Source organism: Loxodonta africana, chromosome 4 (assembly GCF_030014295.1).
Source record: "Loxodonta africana isolate mLoxAfr1 chromosome 4, mLoxAfr1.hap2, whole genome shotgun sequence".
Taxonomy (NCBI): Eukaryota; Metazoa; Chordata; class Mammalia; order Proboscidea; family Elephantidae; genus Loxodonta; species Loxodonta africana.
In genome coordinates this window covers 22,061,453-22,086,135 of record NC_087345.1, presented here as the reverse complement: position 1 = coordinate 22,086,135, position 24,683 = coordinate 22,061,453, and the positions used below count along the sequence as shown (strand labels likewise).

Below are 24,683 nucleotides of genomic sequence, written 5' to 3'. Positions count from 1 at the left end.
GATGTGAAGTTGGACTTGCAGTTGGTCAGTAGCAGAAGAGAGCATACCCCATACACAGAGCGTGTCCTCCCCAGGCACCCTCCTGAGGCTCCACTTGGCAGAAGGTAAATAAAGCGTGATGAAGAGCTGGAGCTGTACTGCATTGAAAAGCAAACCTAGAGACCACAAATATCTGAAGGTGGGAAGAGAACCATGCAGAAGAGACACTTCTAAGACTCACCCTCCAGCATGCTGAGATTAGCACTTAGTGCTTCGACCTCATTGGTGATCATGGGACAGAGCTGGCCACAAATGAAAAAAAAAAAAAAAAAAACCAGGTTATCATATTGTACTAGAAACTAGAAACCCCTACTTACGGCCCTAGACTCTGCAAACAAAGGCCATCTGTTTAGGAGACGATCTCCCTTTGGTCATCAAGACTTTCCCTTAAATTAGTTGATGCCTGTGGGCCTTAAATTACTTAAGCCACACGTCACTGAATCTTCATAGCAACCCGGACTACACCCTGCTAGCCCGATAAAAGTGCGAGACCTTTGTTTTTCTCTCTGTGGCATGACAGGGCACGTGTCCCAGTCCATTCTACTGCTGTCACACCTGAGGAACCTGCTGCCCAACAAATGTGCCTTTCTCCTCTGCCAGGGGTGCTGCCCGTCTCCTGCCTCTTCTGGCAGTGGCCCCACACCCAGCCTGGAGTATTTAGATCAGGTGCCTTTCCTTTTCCCCTGGGCTGGTTTGAGAGCCATTTTGTAGCTTCCCTCGCTTCGGAATCAGAAAATTAGCTTTTAACAGATTAAACTGTATTTGTACAAGGGTGAATAAAGAGCTTGGGCGGTGCAAGCAGTTTGCAGTCAATTTTTAACCTAAAAGTTGGTGGTTTGAATCCACTAGCAGCTCCACGAAAGACAAGGCCTGGCAATCTGCTTCTGTAAAGATTACAGCCAAGAAAACCCCATTGAACAGTTCTATTTGGTAACACATGGGTCGCCATGAGTTGAGGCTGACTTGATGGCAGCTAACAACAGAAGGGTGCTAACCAAATAATGCGCTCAGCTGCTAACAGAAAGGTTGGAGTTTCGAGTTCCACCCAGGGGGAACTTGGAAGAAAGGCCTGGCAATCTACTTCCAAAAAACCAGCCACTGAAAGCCCTATAGAGCTCAGTTCTACTCTGATGCCCAGTCTACTCTGATGGCTGTCCACGAGTCAGAGCTGACTTGACCGGCAACTGGTGTAGAGGGGTGAAGACCACCAACACTGATGTACCTGCTGTGTGCCAGGTGTGGTGCTAAGCATTCAGTGTAACGATTAGGAGCAGAGTCTGGCTGCCTAGGGCTGAATCCCTTGGCAAGTTACTTGTATTCTCTGTCCTCAGTTTTCCCATCTGTGACATGGGGATAATAACTCTAACTACCTAATTAGATTGTTAAGAGTGGAAATAGAGGTAATTCACGTGAAATTGCCCAGCTTATAGGAAGCATTCAGCAAATATTACCTATTGTTGTTTTAGCCTCATTTCATCCTCATTACAACCTTGAAAGGCAGGTACTGCTGTCTGCTACTTACAGATGGGAAAATGGGAAACTTAGATAAAGCAGTAGTACGCAGCTATATTACTAGAAATTGAAATTTGATCTAGCGCACCTATACAGCTGAGGGCTGAGCCTTCTTTTCTACCTTCTGGTGGCACAGAGGCCATTCTCATCAGTACAGTGGTGAATATCCCAGCCTGTCACGTGGGAGACCAGAGTTCGATTCCCTGACAGGGAGCCTGAGGTCAACTTCTTGGAGCCCTGGTGGCACAGTGGTTAAGTGTTGGGCTGCTAACCAAAAAGGTTGGCAGTTCGAATTCACTAGCTGCTCCTTGGTGACCCTATCGGGCAGTTCTACTCTGTCCTACAGGGTCACTATGGGTTGGAATTGACTTGACAGTAATTTTTTTCTTTTTTTTTTAATGACACAGAAAATTATAGAAGCAAAGCATCTATTCTCTCTAAGCAGTATATTTAGACTCCACGCAAACTTTACTGGCTATCTGTGTGTGTTGGATGCCACTGAGCTGACTCTGACTCATAGCGACCCCACGTGACAGAGTAGAACTGCCCCATAGATTGCCAGGTCTTTCTCCTGTGGAGCCACTGGGTGGGTTTGACCTGCTAAATTTTCAGAGCAACTGTCTGAGGCCATAGAACCATGCCTCCTTTCAAACAGAGGAATGATTTAGTGTGGGGTCCTTGAAGGTGACAGCACACTGTTTAATATGGCACTCTATAATACGCACATTTACAGCCCTCAGCACCTGCCAGGTAAGGAAGGAGAAAGACTGTGGGGAAAAGAGCAAGCTCTAGAGTCCCCTTTCCAGCTGTGTAACTTCCTTGGACAGGTGCTTAGTATTTCTGCGTATTGATTTTCTTGCTGGGTTTCACGGAGCGTCTACTCCCTGCCAAGGACTAAGCTGAGCGCTTGGGAATTGGGAACAGCCAGACACTATCCTTGCCATCCAGGAACACCGAATCTCCCTCCTTTTCCAGTCCTCTTCATCCCTGTCCTTTTCTCCCCCAGAATGCAGGGAAAGGGTTCAGGGAAGGTATGGGCAGCATTGGGAAGAGGGCACACAGACAATTATGTCTTCTTCCCTGACTTCTAGAATTAGATGCTTATAGCTTTGGAAGGCATCTGAATTTACATTGTTTCTGTTTGCTGGAAATATTCTTCCTTCTTCCCCACTCCTTATGTATGCAAACCCTACTTATGTTTCAAGGCTCAGCTCAAGTCCTGAATTCTCTAAAAAGTATCTCTCCATGAAACCTCCAGGCCCTATTTCTTTTTTGTTCGTTTGTTATTGAAACAATAACAAATATAGCACCATGTTTGCCAAGTCAACATTTTTCACATACACAATTTAGTGAGATTAATGACATCAGCCATGTTAGGCAACCATCACCAATATCCTTTGCCAAACTTTTTATCTTTATAAACAAAAACTTGACCCTTCCTAAACAATAATTTCTTCTGTTACCCTCCCTCTAGCCCCTGGTAACCACTGTTAAACTCAGGCCCTATTTCTGTAATTTTTTCCATTTCTGTGTTCAATCTAGTGATCATGTCACCAAGTACCAAATTGAAGTGCTTGTTCAGTCATTGTTTCACTAACCTGAGTTTGTTTCTCCAACATAGATGTTAAGTTTATTCTTTTATATCCCCATAAGACCCTATCCCAAAGCTGGGCATGCTTAGGCAAATAATAGATAAGGTCTTGTTGATTGTGCACCACCCTACAGTGAGCAACTAAAGGGAAGGAATGTTGTTTTGTTCATCTCTGCTTCCCTTGTCCTACCACAATGTTTGCACATAGTGGGCACTTGAGAAACTAAGTTGCAAAGGATACTGTGTGTGAAAGAGCCTAGTATGGTGCCTGGAATGCAGTAGGCACTCAATAAAGATTTATTGACCAAGAATTGATTAAAGGATGACAGGAGAGCTGCTGATGGCATTTTACGAATGGCATTTTATCGTGGTTGTCTAACCTCTAAAGACTTACCATTTCATTTAAGTTCTTTAAAATGGGTTTCTCCATGGGCTCAGCAAAGGGGTTATACAGGACACTAAGAAAACAAACAAACAAACAAATAAATAAAGGCACTTACTCAGAGACCAAAATCTGCAGGTTATAAACCTCCCGCAAGGGACTGCCTGAGAATCTAGCCCCAGGCCAGCCACTGCCTGTCATGATTCTCTTCCTTACCTGAGTTCTCCAGAGAACGAGACATGGGCGTGGCTCACTTGAGCATGGCAGTCTTGGAGCTTCAGGGTTGGGTGACCAAAGTCATTTCGGGACAGGATGAGGATACCAGTGAAGAAGGCCCCAGAGAGAAACAGATCGGCTCCTCCTGCATCTTGGCTGTTCAGAGATAAAGTGCAAGGTTATCCCATCCTGGGCAGGGGGTGGAGCTGGATCTTGGTTCTTCAATTACCCACAGGATCTATGCTTCTTGAGGGCAGGAACTTTGACACGGCCACCTCTGGATTCCTGGCACCTACCACAGGGTGTGGCTTAGAGTAAGTGCTGAAAGAGTATTTACTGGATAAGTAAAGTAATGAATATATGAATGAGGACAGCTCTAGGGACCCTGTGGTTACTCCATTCTGAGTGCTCTTGCCCTCGTGGTGGTTGAGCACATATTGAGCTGCATACATATACAATGCTTGCTTGGAGAGAGAAGGTCAGAAGTAAGGTTGGCAGCACCTTCCTTATTCAGGAGGGGCATAGTCCCTGGACGGGGAAAGTGACACTTAGATATGATCTGTGAACTCCTTAAGGGAATGGACTGTGTGTTGTTCATCCTCATGGCCTGACACAGAATAAGCACTTGATATGTGGTTGATGGCTCAGTGAATAATGAATGAATACATTCATTTTCATATGTTGTTTATGGGGTGGGGGAAGGAGCCCATGTGTGGCACAAACACTTAGGTGTTCAACTACAAGCTGAATGGTTGGCAGTTCAAACCTACTCAGAAGTGCCTCAGAAAACAGGCCTGGTGATCTGCTTCAGAAAGGTCACGGCCTTGAAAGCCCTATGAAGCACTTCTACACTGCACACATGGGGTCACCATGAGTCAGAATCGACTCTACAGTAGCCAACAACCACCACACAGATGGGAAGTGTATTGAACGATGTGCTCAAGACCATTCAGTGATTCACTGCTGCATCTAAAATGCTGAGGCACACGTTCGTTGCTCTGACAGTCGGGGATGTCTAACTTTTTGAGAATCTTAAATGACATTTTGATCGATTGTTCTGCCTGTAGGGAAAAGATGCTTTTCAGAACCACCAGAGTGAGGATACTCTGGTTTAAATCTCTCCTGGAAAAAAAAAAAAAAAAGCTCTTGAGAAGGATTGTTAATGACTGAGGGGAAGAACCCTAAAGTCAAAAACATTGGCAAGTTTTTAGATTTTCCATTTTTGCTCTATGTCTTCCCAGGACTTTAGCAGACTTCAAAGAAATACTTACAAAAGTGGAGACTTGACTTCCCAGTGTGTGCTGATGTTGGCTGTGCCGTGATTGGTGAGCACTTTGATTCCCACTCCAGGCACAAAGGCTAATGAAGTATTTGGAAATGAAAAGGCCTTGATTTTTATGCTGTAAAACAAGAAACAAAACAGAGGAGTTAGTGCAACTCTTCTAGCACTTCCTTTGCTTTCTAAGTAAAGCAAAATTGGAAACATGGTTGTAGAACTCCTGATGGTCAACTGTGAATTCCTATAGAGGAAGGACCACTACCCATCTGTCAATTGGTTGCACTTTGGTGGCTTGCCTGTTGCTATCATGCTGGAAGCTACACCACTGGTATTTCAAATACCAGCAGGCTCACTTGTGGTGGACAGGTTTCAGTGGAGCTTCCAGACTAAGACAGACTAGGAAGAAAGGCCTGGCTATCTATTCCAGAAAACTTTATGGATCACAACAGAACATTGTTTGATTTGCTTGCCTTGGGCATGTCACTGGGGGGATCAATCATTGGAGGAAGACGTCCTGTTTGGTGAAGTAGAGGGTCTGTGAGGTTGAGGGAGATGGATTGGCATAATAACCACAATGATGGACTTCAACACGCCAGTGATCATGACGATGTTGCAGGACCAGGCAGCGTTTCATTCTGTTGTACATAAGGTCGCCATGAGTCAGAGCTGACAGGATGGCAGCTATCCATCCATCCATCCGTCCGTCCGTCCATCCATCCATCCACCCAATCTATCTCATCTGCAGTGCCAGTTCTGTGCACCACCTTATAACTCCCCTCAAGCCCTTGGCAAGAAGCCCCTTGTGCCAAATTAAGGGAAGAAATGAACATATGTTGAAATAAATTCACAAATAATAAAATAATCTAATTCTTTATAGTCTCTTTAAAAACAAAAATGTACAACACTGCCACCATTATTTTTTTCCTTCAGCTGTTCCAGAGCTTCTTAGTGGAGATGATGTTAGTATTTTGGATGGGACTGTTTTTGTAGAGGACCATCATGCACCTTGCAGGTTTTTTGACATATATGCCAACTAAATGCCAGCAGTGCCACCTCCCAGTCATTGGGACAACCAAAAATGTGACCCCCTTCCTCTTTCCAAATGGCCTCTATGTGAGCAGCATCTCCCTTAGTTGAGAAACTTATTTTAGAGACTTAACTTCTCCTAGGATTCTCTAGATTGTTGAACAGGTAACTAGGAGGCCATAGGTTGCATGTAATCTCCATAGATAGATAGCCACATGCTTTATGATAACTTATTATTATGGACATCTGTTGAATGATTACTTCCTGCCAGGCACTGTGGTAAGCACTTTACATGCCTTACTTCACTTTAACCTGCACAACAACCCTCTAAGGTAGTTGCTGTTTTTTGTAATCTCCAGTTCGTAGATGAGAAGATAAGGAACTTGGCTGAGGTCACATATAAGCAGTAGAAACAGACTTGCAACCCTCCTCAATCAATCTCCAGACTGAGCTCTTAACCACCAGGCTGTGCTACTTCATGCGTTGGGCACTTGACATGGAGCCACGTTTGGTACTAGGTGTGCAACCTTGGACAAGGTACTTAAACTCTTTCAGTCAATCACTCAGAGAAAGTATTACTCACGGGTAGGTTGGGAAGATAAAATGAGATCATGTGTGTGTAAGTACTATATAGGAGAAAAGCATTGTTATGAACCAAGATTAGGAAATTTTTTAACATAAATATGATAGCTGGTAAGAAACGATTATTTGCTATTTCCACTTTTATGCATCCCTTCCTACATATTCCCTGTCACACGTTGTTTTAGTCATCTAGCGCTGCTGTTACAGAAATACCACAAATGGATGGCTTTAACAAACAGAAATTTATTCTCTCACAGAGCTTCTCTGTGCAGGAACCTTGAGTCCAAAGGATGCGCTCTGCTCCCGGCACTGCTTTCTTGGTATGAGGTCCCCATGTCCCGGCTTGCTTCTGTCTTTTATGTCTCAAAAGAGACTGATTTAAAACACAGCCTAATCTTGTAGATTGAGTCCTGCCTCATTAACATAAAAAAATTTTTTTTAACTGCCACTAATCCCATCTCATTAACATCATACAGGTAGAATTTACAACACATAGGAAAAACCGCCTCAGATAACAAAATGGTGGACGATCACACAACACTGGGAATCATGGACTAGCCGGGAACACAATTAAATCCATAACACACGTTCTGAGTCCCAGTGTCAGAATAGCATGGCAGATATTCACTTAATATTTTTCGGAAATATTTTCATTTTGAAAATGTAGATCTAATCCATTCTTTGTAACTGCTACAAAACATTCCAAGCTGTGGATGTATCATTAAAAAAAAATTATTCCCTTGTTGATGGACATCTAGGTTGTTTGTGATATTTCTGTACTATAAACAATGTAGCAATGAACATCCTCATACATGCTACTTGTGTGCATGTATTTATCTAAAGAGGTGCTGAGAAATGGTCAAAGGTCATGCAAATTAAAAAAAAAAAAAAAACTAGTAAATCAAGTCCTAAAACGGTATTGTCCAATAGAAATACAATGCGAGCCACATCCATAATTTAAAAATTTCTAGGAACCACATAAAAAGGCCAAGAGGCAAAATTAATTGTATTAATATTTTTCATTTAACCCAATATATCCAAAATATTATCATTTCAACATACAATCATCTGAAATTATTAATGAGATAGTTTCAAAAATCTTTTCCAAAATAAATCTTCAAAATCTGCCATGTTTTTTTTTTTACTATTTTACACTTATGATACACCTCAATTCAATGGATTTTCATTGGAAACACTTGACCTGTATTAAGATTTTATAAAATTTACAGTTGAAAAAGCCTATTCACATACCAAAATTGTTCCAAACATACTTATATGTTTTCCACTAACTGAATTGAGCATCAGTTTTAAATTAAAATCAAAATGAAATAAATGAGAAAGTTAGTTCCTCAGCTGCACTAATCACACTTCAAACACGCAATAGCCACATGTGGCTAGTGGCTACGGTTTGGACAGCACACACCCAGAATTATTGTACCAATTTATCTACTCTCACCTGCGATGAACGAGAGTATGTGCACTTGGTATTATATAATTCATCCTATATTTTACTGCTGTGGCGTTATCATCATTTTAATTAGATCGTTTAATGTCCATCTCTCCACTGGACACCCAGGGCACAAGACATACCTGTGTTGTTCACTATGCTATCCCTTACACCTAGATAAGTAGGTGCTCAATAAATACTTGTTGAAAGGCTGACTTTATACAAATTAGGATATTCACTAGGAGCTTCCCCTAGGTCACTCTCCCAAGAAACAAAACAAAAATGCTTGGTTTTACAGAATGTCATCCCTGACAGCAGGGAAATAATGACTCCAAAGGGTTGGAGTGGCACGGAATTATCACTGGGTGGATAAAGCGTTGGGGCAGATGGTGAGTCACAGTCACAGAGGACTCCTTATACAGGCCTGACTCTCCCCTAACCTTTAAGGCTGAGCTCAAGATGGGCAGAGGCATTTCCTCCCTGCACTGTCTTTGGGAATCTTGTTGGCAACTATGGCAGAGGCTGCCAGTTGCTGTATGAACATCCATTTCCCTTCTTCTTTCCTAAAACATCCCTGAATTTGTTGGGGATGAAAAAGTTGTCTGGTTGGAAAACTAATTTCCCAGTCTCCCTTGCAAATAAGATGACTCCATATGACTAAGCTCTGTTTGATATATAAACAAACAAAATCCAAACAACAACAACAAAAATATACCTGTTGCCATTCCAACTCATAGCGACCCTTATAGGACAGAGTAGAACTGCCCCATAGGGTTTCCGAGGAATGACTGGTGGATTTGAACTACCAACCTTTTGGTTAGCAGCCGAGCTCTTAACCGCTATGACAAGAGGACTCCATTGACACACAGGCCTATTAATACATTAGCAGAATATTATTATGGTGAAGCTTCAGGGGGAAAAAAAAAAAACTTATTAAAGAGGAGGTTGATTCACTTTATAAGAGCCTTTACTCTTGTCTTTTCCTCCTTCCAGCTACCTGAAACATGAATTTGATGGCTGGCACTGCAGTAGCCATATTGGACCATGAGGTAACCAGGAGGATAGAAGGATGTTGGAGGAGAAAAAGGTAAGGAAACTGTACTCTGATGAAATTATGAGGCTTCCATAGGACCCCTGGACTGTTTCATTTGAGTCTCTTATATGTGAGAATAAAATGAATCCCTGTTATTTCTAAGTCACTGTAATTTGTATTTTCTGTTATATTTAAGTGCACTTTATTCCTAATTGATAAAACTTCAGAGCTGGGCTGGATGAAGCAATGTGATAATTCCATTGTTCTTACAATGATGTCCTTATGTTGTCACTATGGATATCAACTAACACTTGTCCAGTAATTGAAATTTTATGAAGTACCTTAATATTTATTACTTTGTTTTTTACTGCTAAATATTTACATTTGATTTTATTACTATAACATGGTAGAAAAGATTCTAAACTTAAACAGGATTATTTTTAGGAAGAGAACTTTACTGGTCGGAAAACTATGTTGAAAATCAGGTAGGGTAGAAAGAGAAATAGTTTGATGCTCAGGTGTGGACGGAATTACTTTGCATGATACTAGGAAAAGAAATTTTTGTGGCTGTAGAGAGGGAGAAGGAAAATGAAAGATAAAAAGCGAGGGGGTTATCTAGAAGACCATGTGCCCTGTGGTCCATTCATATGACCTCTGAAATGTAGACTAAATTACTAAGATTAGGAAAGGCTTGATGAGAGTAATTTCTTTTTGAGACTGTGGTTGAATTCTACATCCAGGTTTACAGGGGTAGGAGGTGGGTGTGATGGATTGAATTGTGTCCCCCCAAAATGTGTGTCAACTTGGCTAGGCCATAATTCCCAGTGTTTTGTGGTTGTCCTCCATTTCGTGATCTGATGTAATTATCCTATGCATTGTAAATCCTTACCTCTAAGATGTTAGCGAGGCAGGATTAGAGGCAGTTATGCTAATGAGGCAGGATGCAATCTGGAAGATTAGGTTGTATCTTGAGCCAGTGTCTTTACAGATACAAAAGAGAGAAGCAAGCCAAGAGGAGAGACACCTACTATCACCAAGAAAGAAGAGCCAGGAGCAGAGCGTGTCCTTTGAATCTGGGGTCCCTGTGCTGAGAAACTCCTAGACCCAGGGAAAGATTGCTGACAAGGACCTTCCTCTAGAGCTGACACAGAGAGAAAGCCCTTCCTGGAGTTGGTGACCTGAATTCAGACTTCTAGCCTCCTTTACTGTGAGACAATAAATTTCTGTTAGTTAAAGCCAACTACTTGTGATATTTCTGTTATAGCAGCACTAGATAACTAAGGCAGTGGGGATGAAATGAATAAGACTTTCATTTAGAACTCAAGAGGCAAGGTGGCCTCAGCTGATATCTGTGTTGAATTAGAATGTTCATCTTAGAAATGAGGACTGAGTTTCAGAGCTGATATGCCAGGTACACACAAGGAGTGTGCAGCCAAGAGGCAACTTGGACTCTGGTGTTCTGACCCAAATGCCACACTCTGTCAGTCGCATGACACTTTTTTCTTGGGTTCTTTATCATGTCAGCCAACTAGCTGAGAAGCCTTTCCCAAAGGTTAACTGGTACTCTGCAGGCCTAGACGTGCTACCAGACCTTATGGTAGTATATCCACGACCCTGAGATTTTAAAGATTAATTTCACTGCTAAAAATGCTCTCTTCTTTTACTTACGTTGAAAAATTGTAGCCCACATAATCAACCTTCAGAAATTCAAGAGATTCAGAACCTTTTAAATCTGGGATGCTCTTTTCCATTATCATTTGCTCAATTGTCTCCATCCCAGCTTGAATGCCTGTGAAGGAAACAAAGGAAGTGTCCATGGATAATAACAAAGGTGGTAATGATGTAATAGCGTTAGCCACGAACGTGTAATTTACTGGTGAGGTATTCTCTCAGATACTTAGAAAACAGCAACTTTGCAAAGAAGGTATTATTGTCTTTGTTTTACAGATGAAAAAAATGGATCCTCAGTGAATATAAGTCACTTACCCAAGACCACAGAGCCAATACGAGAAATTTTCATTGTGTGGCTAGCGCTAAAGGACTTGATCACAGCACGGTGTAATAGGAAAAGTATAAAATATTCTTCAGTGGATAAAATTATTATCATCATCAACATTTTACAGATGAGGAAACTGAGCCTCAGGGAGATTAATTCTACCCCAAGCCACATGACTAAGAACTGGGCGAGCCAGTAGTCAAATCCGGGCAATTTGGCTCCAGAATCTATGTGCTTTGGCCAGTTCCAGAAAGTTATCCCACATTCTCTATTTCTCCCAGATTCTTTAAGCTCAGGAATTTTTAGCCTGAGGTCCAGGGGCTCCAGAAGACTTCTGAACTCCCTGAAATTCTAATGAACTACTGTGAGTGGGTTATACGTGTATGTGGGTGCGTGTGTGTGCCTCATTTTTCAGGGGAGAACATGTACATTTCATCACATTTTCAGAGCATCCTAGGACTCCAAAAAGTTAAGGACGATGCTTTTGTTTAATTCTGGAACAACTCATCAGGCTTTATATTATAGTGCCACTGACTACCTTCCTCTGAACTCAAGGGGATAAAGAGCCCTCTTTCACTTTAAGGAAACCCTGGTGGTGTAGTGGTTAAGTGCTACAGCTGCTAACCAAGAGGTCAGCAGTTCAAGTCTGCCAGGTGCTCCTTTGAAACTCTATGGGGCAGTTCTACTCTGTCATATATAGTCACTATGAGTCGGAGTCAACTTGATGGCACTGGGTTAATTTATTTATTTTTCCACATTAAAGAGCTTGAGAAAAGTAACTGACACAATAATAATAAGTGGTATTTTAATTTTAACCGTGGTCCCTTAGTGGTATTTGTCATGGATTGAATTCTGTCTCCCCCAAAATGCGTGTATCAATTGGGTTAGGCCACAATTTCCAGTATTGTGTGATTTTCCTAAGTTCTAAATCCTGCCTCTATAAAGTTAAAGAGGGAGGATGGGTGGCAGTTGTGTTAGTGAGGCAGGACTCAACCTACAAGTCTGGATTGTGTCTTGAGACAATCTCTTGAGATATAAAAGAAAGAAACAAGCAGAGAGGTGGGGGTACCTCATACCACCAAGAAAGCAGTGCCAGGAGGAGAACGCATCCTTTGGGCCCAAGGTTCCTGTGCAAAGAAACTCTTCGTCTTGGGGAAGATTGATGAGAAGGCTGACATATGGAGAAAGCCTTGCCCTGGAGCTGACACCCTGAATCTGGACTTTTAGCCTACTTTACTGTGAAGAGGTAAATTTCTCTTTGTTAAAGCCATCCGCTTGTGGTATTTCTGTTATAGCAGCACTAGATGACTAAGACAGAATTGTACTGAAATCCTGCTTTCAGTCCTTTCTTTGCAACTTAAGCTCATTTCCATTTATTCTATCTTTGTTGGAGACGAGGAGGGGCAGATTTTATCCTCTATAATCCCATGAATAACTCAAGGATGTAAAAATAGAATATAAAAGGTATAAAGATAGAACCAAAGGTACTATCAGACAGCATGGGTTTCAATCCCAACAGTGTCTACTAGCTTATGTGACCGTGCAATTTACATAATCTCGCTGCCCTTCACTATCCTCGTTTGTAACACGGGACCAATAGTAACTGCATGGGTCTGTTCACACATGTGAAAATAACAGTAGCCAAGATTTGTTGGGTACTTGCTATTGCCAGACCCTATTCTAGACCTTATAGGACAGAGTAAACTGCCCCATAGAGTTTCTAAAGAGTGCCTGTTGGATTTGAACCACCGACATTTTTGGGTAACAGCCGTAGCACTTAACCACTACACCACCAGGATTTCCATTCTAAGTGCTTTATATGTGTTCATTCATTTATTTCCCACAACAACCTGGGTAAGTACTATTATTATCAGCTGCATTTGAATAAATATCTTGCAGGTACTTCTAATGATAATAGAAAGGGGGCAGTGGTGGTTCAGAGGCAGAATTCTTGCCTTCTAAGCAGGAGATCTGGGTTCGATTCCCAGCAAACGCACCTCAAGTGTAGCCACCAACTGTCTATCAGTAGAGACTTGGGTGTTGCTATGATGCTGAGCAGGCTTCAGTGGAGCGTCAAGAATAAGACAAACGAGGAAGAAAGGCCTGGCAATCTATGTCCAAAATCAGCCAGTGAAAACTCTATGCATCACACCAGTGCGATAAGATGGAGGGTGACTCGCCATGAGTTAGGGGCCAACTTGATAGCAGCTAACAACAACAACAAGAATAGCCATGTCAAATCTTTTTCTGGAAAAATATGGGGTCATAAGTAATTGGTGAAATAAAAATAATAATAGACATTTTGTATTGAGTGCCTGTATGTGCTGGGACTGTCTACACTCTCCATATATTCTCTCTTTTGATTGTCACAGAAACCGAATGATATAGGTATTATTCCAAGTTCACGCAGGAGGCAGCTGAGGTTCAGAGAGGTTCACTAACTTGCCTGAGAGCCCACAGCTAGTGGGCATCATTACCTAGGGCTTGGAGGACTCGGGAGCAGAAGACAGAGCAGAGGTGTTGGGATCAGGCAGAGGAGACCTGAGTTCATATCTTTCACTGGGGTGTGACTTGGGAAATTCAGTTCAGCCTCTCTGAGACTCAGATCCCGCCCCTGTGAAGCGACAACACCTTCTTCATAGGGGGAAAATTGGAAATAAATCAACACAGGTCCATAAAGCGCACATCACAGTGCCTGGCTGTAGCAGACTGTCAAGAAATGGTTCTGACTTCAAAGCCTGTCCTTCTCCATCCCATGCTATATTCACACAGCTTATCTCATTTAATCCTCACGTTAACACTAGAGGTAGGCACCCTTATTATCATGACCCCCCTTTTCCAGATGAGGGAACAGGCTGGCCCAAGGTCATGTACTAGGAAAGGGCAGAACTAAGATTCGCACCCATGCGAACTGAATTCAGATCTGCTCTTTTAACTGTTCTGCTATAGATAATGGAATAAAATGTTTCAACAACTTTAATGTCTTCACAAGATTTCTATTTTTGATATATATTTCTATGCACATCAGCATATCAATGCAGTAATCATCAATAGAGTACCTATATATATATATTCCACTGATCATTTTATAACTTTGCTTTATGTGTATTTCTGTTTAAAGACACCTTACTTAATATGTATTGTTGATTCATTAACATTGAACTCATGGCCAAGAGCATTATAACTCATTAATGAACCAGAAGAATGAGATTTGGACTCCCTGGTGCCTGATGTGATCTTGCACAAGTCATTCAGACTCTCTAAGCCTCAGTATCCACCTGTCTAAAATGGAAGTAAGATGTTGTGAATTTTGTAAATGGTTGTTGTTGTTAGGCTGCCGTCAAGTCAGCCCCGACTCATAGTGAACCTATGTACAATACAACAAAACACTGCCCCAGCCTTGCGCCATCCTCAAAATTGTTACTATGTTTAAGCCCAGTGTTGTAGCCACTGTGTCAGTCCATCTCATTGTGAGTCTCCCTTTTTTTGATGACCCTCTGCTTTACCAAGTATGATGTTCTTCTTCAGGAACTGGTCCCTCCTGATAACATGTTCAAAGTACATGAGATGAAGTCTCCCCATCCTCACTTCTAAGGAGCATTCTGTGTGTACTTCTTCCAGGATCGATTAGTTTGTTCTTCTGGCAGTTCATGGTATGTTCAATATTCTTCACCAACACCATAATTCAAAGGCATCAATTCTTCTTCAGCCTTCCTTATTCATTGTCCACATTTTACATGACTCTGAGGCGATTGAAAATACCATGGCTTAGGTGAGGCACACCTTAGTCCTCAAAGTGACATCCTGGCTTTTTAACTCTTTAAAGAGGCCTTTTGCAGCAGACTTGCCAAATGCAATATGTCTTTGGTTTCTGGACGGCCGTTTACACGGGCATTGATTGTGGATCCAGGTAAAATCAAATCTTTTACAACTTCAATATTTTCTCTGGATATCATGATTTTACTTATTAGTCCAGTTGTGAAGATTTTTGTTTTCTTTATGTTGAGGTGTAATCCATCCTGAAGGCTGTGGTCCTTGACCTTCATCAGTAAGTGCTTCAAGTCCTCTTCACTTTCAGCAAGCAAGGTTGTGTCATCTGCATATTGCAGGTTGTTAATGAGTCTTCATTCTTTTTTTTTTTTAATTAATTTTTATTAAGCTTCAAGTGAACATTTACCATTCCAATCAGTCTGTCACATGTAGGTTTACATACATCTTACTCCCTTCTCCCACTTGCTCTCTCCCTTTGAGTCAGCCCTTTCAGTCTCTCGTTTCGTGCCAATTTTGCCATCTTCCCTCTCTATCTTCCCATCCCCCCTCCAGTCAAGAGTTGCCAACACACTCTCCAGTGTCCACCTAATTTAATTGGCTCACTCTTCATCAGCATCTCTCTCCCCCGCGCTGACCAGTCCTTTTCATGCCTGATGAGTTGTCTTCGGGGATGGTTCCTGTCCTGTGCCATCAGAAGTTCTGGGGAGCATTGTCTCTGGGATTCCTCTATTCCTTCATTCTTGATGCCCTGTTCTTCTACATATAGCCCAGCTTCTCAGATTATTTGCTCAGCATACAGATTGAATAGGTATGGTGAAAGGATACAACCCTGACACACACCTTTCCTGATTTTAAACCACACAGTATCCCCTTGTTCTGTTCAAATGACTGCTTCTTGGTCTATGTACGGGTTCCTCGTGAGCACAATGAAGTGTTCTGGAATTCCCCTTCTTTGCAATATTTTCCATAGTTTGTTATGATCCACACAGTTGAATGCCTTTGCATAGTCAATAAAACACATGTAAACACCTTTCTGATATTCTCTGCTTCCAGCCAGTATCCATCTGACATCAGCAATGATATCTCTGTTTCCGCGCCCTCTCCTGAATTCAGCCTGAATTTCTGGCATTTCCATGTCGATAAACCACTGTAGCCACTTTTGAATGATCTGCAGCAAAATTTTACTTGCATGTGATATTAATGATATTGTTCAATAATTTCCACATTCTGTTGGATCACATTTCTTGGAATGTGCACAAATATGGATCTCTTCCAGGCGGCTTGCCAGGTGGCTGTCTTCCAAATTTCTTGGCATTGACAAGTGAGTGCTCCCAAAGTCATATCCATTTTTTGAAACATCTCAGTTGGTATTCTATCAATTCCTCGAGCCTTGTTTTTCACCAATGCCTTCACTGCAGCTTGGACCTCTTCCTTCAGTACCGTTGGTTCTTGATCATATGGTACCTCTTGAAATGGTTGAAGGTCAATCAATTCTTTTTGGTACAGTGACTGTGTATTTCTTCCATCTTCTTTTGATGCCTCCCGCTTTTTTTAGTATTTTGCCCATAGAATTCCTAAATATTGCAACTTGAGGCTTGAATTTTTTCTTCAGTTCTTTCAGCTTGAAAAATGCTGAGTATGTTCTTCCCTTTTGGTTTTCTATCTCCAGCTCTCTGCACATGTAATCATAATACTTTGTCTTCACGAGCTGCCTTTTGAAATCTTCTGTTCAGCTCTTTTATTCATCATTTCTTCCTTTTGCTTTAGATACTCTACATTCAAGAGCAAGTTTCAGGGTCTCTTCTGACATCCATTTAGGTCTTTTTTTTCTCTCTTTTCTTTTTAATGACCTCTTGCTTTCTTCATGTGTGATGTCCTTGATGTCATTCCACAACTCGTCTGGCCTTCAGTCATTAGTGTTCAATACATCAAATCTATTCTTGAAATGGTCTCTAAATTCAGGTGGGATATACTCAAGCTTATCTAACACCTGTATTTTCTCCCTAAGCCACAATACTGACTTCTTGTACTTAGCAATAGTAGTAGATAGCACTTCAGCACTACACTTGGGGTGCATTTTTAAATAGCGAAATCACCAACAAAAAACATAAAAAATGCAACAAATGTGACACCAAATTAACCAAAAAACCCAAACCCACTGCCTTTGAGTTGATCTGACTCATAGCGACCCTGTAAGGACAGAGTAAAACTGCCCCATAGGGTTTCCAAGACTGTAAATCCTTACGGAAGCAAATTGCCACATCTTTCTCCCTCGGAGTGGCTGGTGGGTTCAAACCATCGACATTTCGTTTAATAGCTAAGTGCTTTAAGCACTGCACCAAAGTCATACTTTGGCTCTAGTGGACTTGTTCTACTTTTCTTCAGGTTCAACCATGTTTGTGATATATATCATACATACATATTCCTGACATGTGTGTCTACACACATAACACATAACAATTGTGCAAGATGATTTAATTTTAGAAGTCTTGTGCCAGATGAAAACAAACAAATCCATTGCCATTGAGTCAATCCCTACTCATAGTGACCCTATAGGACAGAGTAGAATTGTCCCATAGGGTTTCCAAGGAGTGACTGGTGCATTTGAACTGCCGACCTTTTGATTAGTAGCCAAGCTCTTAACCACTGCACCACCAGGGCTCCAAATACAGTGGTTCTACTCTGTTATATAGGGTTGCTATGAGTACATCTCCTTGATGGCAATGGGTTTGGTTTTGGTTTGGTGGCAGATGAGGAGATGGGGAAAAGACATGGAGTTGCCTAAATGTCAGTTGGGTTGTTTTCCACAGTAGGGACTAGATCACCCCACAGTAGTGACTGGGACACCCCACAATAAAAAGCAACAAAACCTGTTGCTGTTGAGTCAATTCGAACTCATGGTGACCCCAAGTGTTAGAGAGTAGAACAGTTCCATAGAGTTTTCTGGGCTGCAGTGTTTATAGAAGCAGATCACCAGGACTTTTTTCCATGATGCTGCCGGGTGGGTTCAAACTGCCTTTATTTAGGTTTGTAGTCAAGTGCAAACCATCTGTGCCACTCAGAGTCCTTTACCCCACAGTAGAGACTGAATCACCCCAAAGTATAGTTTGTCCGAGTCATGAGACACCTCAAGTTATGAGCTGCTGAATTTGTGTTGTAGATCCCACCTTGGTGGGCTGTATTCTGGCTTCTGAGAGCATCCAACTCACCATAGTCCAGTGTCCGCTGAGTAATCCTTGCCTTGATTCCAGGGTAAATGGTCTGAGAAGGTGCGATGTTGAGATTCCACAGAAGGAAGCAGCCCCAGAGGACTTGGACCATCTCTGTATGCATCTGCAATTAACCAACATTTATGGTTCCTTTATTATTCTTAACTTTCTCATTAGTTATCTCCATCCCACAATTCTAGGCTTCCTCATTTTCATTACTCACTTTTAGAACTCCATCCATCCATCCATCCATCCATCCATCCATCCATCCATCCATCCATCCATCCATCCATCCATCCATCCATCCAGTAATCATCTATTGACCATGCCCAAACATGTTCTAGGTGCTGAGGATACAGAGATGACCTACTGTGTTTTTACACAAATAGCTCATGCTTTCTATGTTTGTTTCCAACCTCGCCCTCCCCCCACAAGTTATTTTCATAACCACTGCTATGCCAATTTTTTTCTACATGTTGTTGTAAAAAAACTTAGCATAGCGTACTTATGAAAATACCTCTGGGGGGAGGGTGCAGTTGGCAAACAAACATAGAAGGCACACGTTATTTTTGTAAAAATGTGATACTTATGGCTCTTGACCTCTGCTTCCCACAGACTAGTGAGCGGGTCAGTCATACACACAGAGGATAGTAATGTAATAAGATACGATATAATACAAAATCATTGCAGCAAATGCAATGATGAGAATATTCCCCCAGAAGCATACTGGGGAAATTCTGGACAATTTTATAACAAACCAGTTAATAGTTTAGCAAGATGGCTTTAGTGCCCATAAGGTAATCACCCATCTGCATAAAGACCCTTTATGACTACCCTTTGCCCACAAAAAATGGGGTTTAAGCTCAGCATGGCAATCAAGGCCTTTCAATGACTGGCTCCAAACTTCTTCCTACCTCTCTCTCCCTCCTCTACTGTCCAAGTGGCAGTACTCTGGGCTGGCCATGAAGAGCTGTTTGGTATTTCTTAATTTGCCATTTCTCTCATCCATGTTTTTTTAATCCAACTCTGTTGATATAAACACACATGCATTTCCTATCTCCTTCAGGTAGCTTCTCAAGTGTCATCTTCTCAGTGAAGCCTCTTTCTAACCACAATCTACAAAACAAGCGCTGTCCCCCATAACCCTGGTAATCCCTGTGCCTCTCCCCTTTCTTTATTTCTCTCCAAGGACTTATCGTCATCTTGCATAGTATGTTGTTGTTGTTAGCTGCTATTGAGTTAACACCCAACTCATGGTGACCCCATGCATGAAAATCTTATGGATCACCAATGAAATGCTGCCTAGTCCTATACCATACCCATGAATAGTTTCAGATTGAACTGTTGTGATCCATAGGGTTTTCATTGGCTGATTTTCGGGAGCATATCTCCAGGCCTTTCTTCCTAGTCCATCTTCTGCAAACTCCACTGAAACCTGTTCAGCATCAGAGCAACATGCAAGCCTCCACTAATAGACGGGTGGTGGCTGCACATGAGGTGCATTGACTGGGAATTCAACCCAGGTCTCCTCCATAACCAAACCAAGAAACCTGTTGCTATTGAGTTGATTCTGACTCATAGGAACCCTATAGGACAGAGTAGAACTGCCCCCCATAGGATTTCTAAGAGGTGGGTGGTAGATTGGAACTGCCAACGTTTGGTTAGCACCGAACGCTTAACCACTGCACCACCAGGGCTCCAGATCTCCTGCATCGAAGGTGAAAGTTCTACCACTGAACTACCTCTGCCCAGATAACATAGTATAAAGTTACTTATTTGTTTATTGTGCATCTTCCCCCATTGGAAGTTTTAGGCTTCCTGGGGAAGAGAGAGGACTTGATTTCTTCAGCACGCAGAGCCATGACCGACACATAGTAGGCAATGACTACATTTTGAATGATTGATTGAATGGCTGAATTTATGTCTTCCACGAGGCTGTGAAGGGGCCAGGTGTGCCTTCTGGGTCCCATACACTGTAGGCAGACCTCATCTTAGGGTGTCCCACTGTGCATTGCAGTGGTCTTTCACTTGCCTCTCCTTTCGTCACAGGGATTGTGTCTTAGTTCTATAACTCCAGGGTCTAGTGCAATGCTTGGCACATGGTAGACACAAATTTTTTTCAATTATTTAAACATTCGCTCCAAGAGGAGGGACCATACTTTATTCACTATTATATTGCCAGTGCTTGGCAAATAGTAAGTGACCAATGTATGCCTGTTCAATTAATGGACTAAATGGATAAATGTTGCCCCATTTTCTTGAAGGAGGAAGCACAGGTATCAACAGCAACAGTGATATGGGTCTCTTTTAATGATAGCCAAGTAAGCAACACGTTCAGAGGCCTGTGTCTATGTTCTGGGAGTTTATAGTCTGGGTGACCTGTCCCTGCTGCACTGACACGTGCCATAGACCGGTGGGCAACAAGAACCCATTGAGTTAATACACAAACACGAAACAAATCAGGGAAGAGGAAGTTGTGGGAGCCATGTGTTTAGACAAAGGGAGGGGCCAGGTCAGGTTGGGGAGTGGGGCTGGGATTCAGGGGCTGTCTGAATGATGGGCAAGAGGTCATTGTAAGAGGTGGGTGGATGCTTGGCCAAAGGAAGTGAGGGGTTTGATACAGGCTGTTGTGTGGGCTTATGGGTGAGGCTGTGGGGGTGGGAATGGGATGATGTAGCCCAAGAGGGGTCCAGAAAACTTGCTGGAAAGGCACAGAGCCGTCTGATCAGGGAAGGGAATGTCCAGGCAGGGCTGTTGCCAGCCTATCTTGGGCTTTTGTGTGAGATGGGAAAAGGTGCCCCTCCAATCAACCCTGCTGGCAGAAAATGGGTCCAGTGGAAAGCATTTTAGGGAAGCCCCACTCCAGTGTATCCAGCTTGGTGGGGAGAGCAAGAGCTGATGCACTTGCCCCGTTGGGCTGGCCTTTTGAGTAGTGAATAAACTGCCCAGCTTACACAGTGGGCCTGTGCTCAGGTTAGTGAGCGCTCACACGGGCACTTTACTGAAGGGTCATGAGGTTGAGAATTAGGGTTTTGGCTCGTCTGTTCCATAACGCACAGGTCTACTTTCAGTTCTGAGGAGAAGTCAACTTGGTCAATCCGCTTACACCTCTCAGCTGATCTCCTTGGAACCCCCTCTGTGTGTTGTATCATACAGCCAAGTGGAACTCCTAAACACACACCACGTTTCCTGCCTAATGCCTTTGCTTATGCTGGTCCCATTTTACCCAGACCTGCAAAAATCCTGTGTATCCTTCATGTCCATTTCAAGCACAAACTTCTTTCTGAAGCTATTCCTGACTTCCCTAAGCAAAGCTAATCTTGTTTCTTTCTGAACCCTCTCCTGTGCTGATCAAAATATACATTTATTCATGTGTGTGAGTATTTTCTTGTTTATTGTCTGTCACCCCTATCAGAATACAAGCACCATAAAGGCAGAGACTCACCTGGTTTGGAGGTTCGAGAGCCTGGCTTACTGCCTGGGACACAGTGGGTGATTGGTAAGTGTTGGTGGAATGAATCAATGAATTAATAAACAAAGGAATGGCCCTTATCTTACTCTACATGTATTACAGTTATTTGCAGAGGTGATTAACGAAGTATTTATACTCGAATAGGGTACAGGCAAGGTCCCTGAGAGACACAAATGGTTTGTGCTCAACTACTAACCTAGAGGTTGTCAGCTTCAACCCACCTAGTGGCACCACAGGAGAAAGGCCTGGCAATCTGCTTCCATAAAGATTATAGACAAGAAATCCCTATGGAGCTCAGTTCTACTCTGTAACACGGGGGGTTGTCATGAATTAGAATCATCTTGATGGCAAAGGGCTTGTTTTTACAGCACAGGCACCCATCAGAGCAAATGTTGGCCACAGTCCTAGGGTAGGACTGGGAGGTTAGTTACTAAATTATGAGGAGGACAGGGAAAGTCGTGTTGAAGTGGCCAGGGTGATCAGGGCACTACAGACAAGGAGTGAAGGCTCAGAACAGTGGCTGTTTACCATTAGTTGCTGAATTAGTTCAACATTTTAACATTGGTGTGGCCTTATGAAGGAGCCCTGGTGGCACAGTGATTAAGCACTCAGCTGCTAACCGAACGGTTGATGGTTCAAACCCACCTGGCAGCCTGGCAGGAGAAAAGAGTTGGTGGTCTGCTTCCATAAAGATTACAGCCTAGGAAACCCTATGCAGCAGCTCCATTCTGTCACATGGGGTCATTATGAGCCGAAAATCTACTCGATAGCAACTGACAACAGCAACATGGCTTTATGTATCCAGTCAACTCAATGGCAACTGGTTTGGTTAATTTCAACATCTAATAATTAGAATGGATGCAGGTCTCTTCTGCAGGAGATAGGTCCAGCTGACCCCCGGCTATGCTACGCTTTCCTCGATCCTTTAGTTGTCCTGGGGGAATGGCCAGGGGGTCCTGGAGCAGGGGATAGGCAGAGGTGGATGGGACTATGGGAGTGAAGGATATTCCCAGGGCTTGGCTTATCTGCTGTTTGCCAGTTGGTATAGCAGTATTTCCATATTTTAACACACGGTGAGGTCATACTGATGTATAATTATGCTAACATCATTGTAGGCAAAGAATTATGAATGGATGTGTCACTCTAAAGCAGGCATCAAAGGAACCTTTTAAAAAGAAGAAACCATTTTCATAGCAATGGGCAACATTGGGAAACAGTATTAGACAAAAAGTCTATACCCATTAGATTGTATGCAAATTGAAGGCAGAAATTATGTCTTTATCTCCGCCTGGCACATAGGAGGACCTCAGTAAATGTGTGTTGACCAACGAACTGACCAGCTTACAAGATTTTGGTTAACTAAGAAAGGTACTAGAAGAGGTTGGAAAAAAAGTGAAAAACCGAAACATATACACAGCTCTCCATTTCCACAATGCAAAGACCAATAAACCAAACCAGAAATATTACTTACTAACAGAATAACCATGAAAATAACAAATGTGCATTGCCTTACCATTTACCAAATGCATGCCAAAGCTGGACAATGAATAAAGAAAACTGAAGAAGAATTGATGCCTTTGAATTATGGTGTTGGTGAAGAATATTGAATATACCATGAACTGCCAGAAGAACAAACAAATCGATCTTGGAAGAAGTACACACAGAATGCTCCTTAGAAGTGAGGATGGGGAGACTTCATCTCATGTACTTAGGACATGTTATCAGGAGGGACCAGTCCCTGGAGAAGGACATCAGGCTTAGTAAAGCAGAGGGTCATCAAAAAAGAGGAAGACCCTCAATGAGATGGATTGACACAGTGGCTACAACACTGGGCTCAAACATAGCAACAATTGTGAGGATGGTGCAGGACTGGGCAGTGTTTTGTTCTGTTGTACATAGGGTCACCGTGAGTTGGAGCTGACTTCATGGCTACCGAACAACAACAACCATTTAAAAAACTTGCAACATCTTACTTCCATTTTAAACAGGTGAATACTGAGGCTTAGAGAATCTGAATGACTTGTGCAAGATCACATCAGGCACCAGGGAGTCAAATCTCATTCTACTGGTTCCTAATTCTAGTGTATATGGATTTTTTTTAATTTAAAAACTCGCTAAGCTCTACATTTTTCATTTTCATCTGGAAATTTTAAGTAGGAGTTCCATAATGCCATCTTCTATGTGGAAAAACTCATTAAACATCTGGAAATTTAAGTAACAAAGTGCAAATCCTTTTGTATTTTCTTGGGCACAAATGAAGTTTAAATTTCCTTCTAGCAGAAAAATCTATTTTCCATTTTAGTTAAAGGAAGTTTCTGAAAAGAACCCCAAAATGCAGGTAGAAAGAATATGTTTCCTTTAGAAATTTTATGAGTGAATGAAATTACTGGGGTATAAGGGGATTGGTTGTCCATTACTTTCAGGTGAATTGTTTGGTTAGCGTAATAATTGACGGGCAGGAGAAGAAAGGAACCTTGTCAAGCAGGGAGATGACTCCTAAAAGGTTAAGTAATTTGGCTGACAAGTAAGGGCAGGATGAGTTCCCTGTTAAAAGAAAGGATCCAAGATGATTCAAAACGCTGCCAACAAGTTACCTATTTTGTTGCTTCTCAGGAATTGCTTCTTTCCAAGATTCAAGGACTCAGAAGTCATTACATTTCCATAACAATATATGGACAGAATAAGCCAAAAAACAAAATCGAAAAAAACCCAAACCTGTTGCTGTTGGTTTGATTCAGACTCAGGGCTACTTCATGCCCCGTGTATTACAGAACAGAGCTGCTCTATAGGGTTTTTATGGCTGTAATCTTTACAGAAGCAGATTGCCAGGCCTTTCTTTTATGGCTTTGCTAGGTGGGTTTGAACTGCCAACCTTTAGTTTAGTAGTCAAGAGGAAACCATTTGTACCTCCCAGGGATTTTATGGACGAAATTCTTGTTGTTAGGTGCCGTTGAGTCAGTACCAACTCATAGTGACCCCATGTACAACAAAATGAAACACTGCCTAGTCCTGCACTATCCTCACAATTGTTATGCTTGAGCCCGTTGTTGCAGCCACTGTGTCAATTCATCTTGTTGAGGGTCTTCCTCTTTTTTGCTGACCCTCTACTTTGCCAAGCACGATATCCT

At 42.3% G+C, this 24,683-nt stretch overlaps 1 protein-coding gene across 1 annotated transcript in view; it reads right to left on the bottom strand.

Moving 5' to 3' along the window:
• BPIFC (BPI fold containing family C) overlaps positions 1-18,504 on the bottom strand; it is a 56,214-nt gene extending 37,710 nt beyond the window's left edge. The window contains exons 1-6 of the mRNA XM_003405317.3: positions 18,084-18,504; positions 10,776-10,896; positions 5,012-5,140; positions 3,741-3,896; positions 3,537-3,600; positions 221-281 (exon numbers count right to left, since the gene is read on the bottom strand). Of these exons, the coding sequence (XP_003405365.1) occupies positions 221-281; positions 3,537-3,600; positions 3,741-3,896; positions 5,012-5,140; positions 10,776-10,896; positions 18,084-18,207 (655 nt within the window). The 5' untranslated portion in view covers positions 18,208-18,504. The remainder of the gene's footprint in view (positions 1-220; positions 282-3,536; positions 3,601-3,740; positions 3,897-5,011; positions 5,141-10,775; positions 10,897-18,083) is intronic.
• Positions 18,505-24,683: the final 6,179 nt, after the last annotated feature.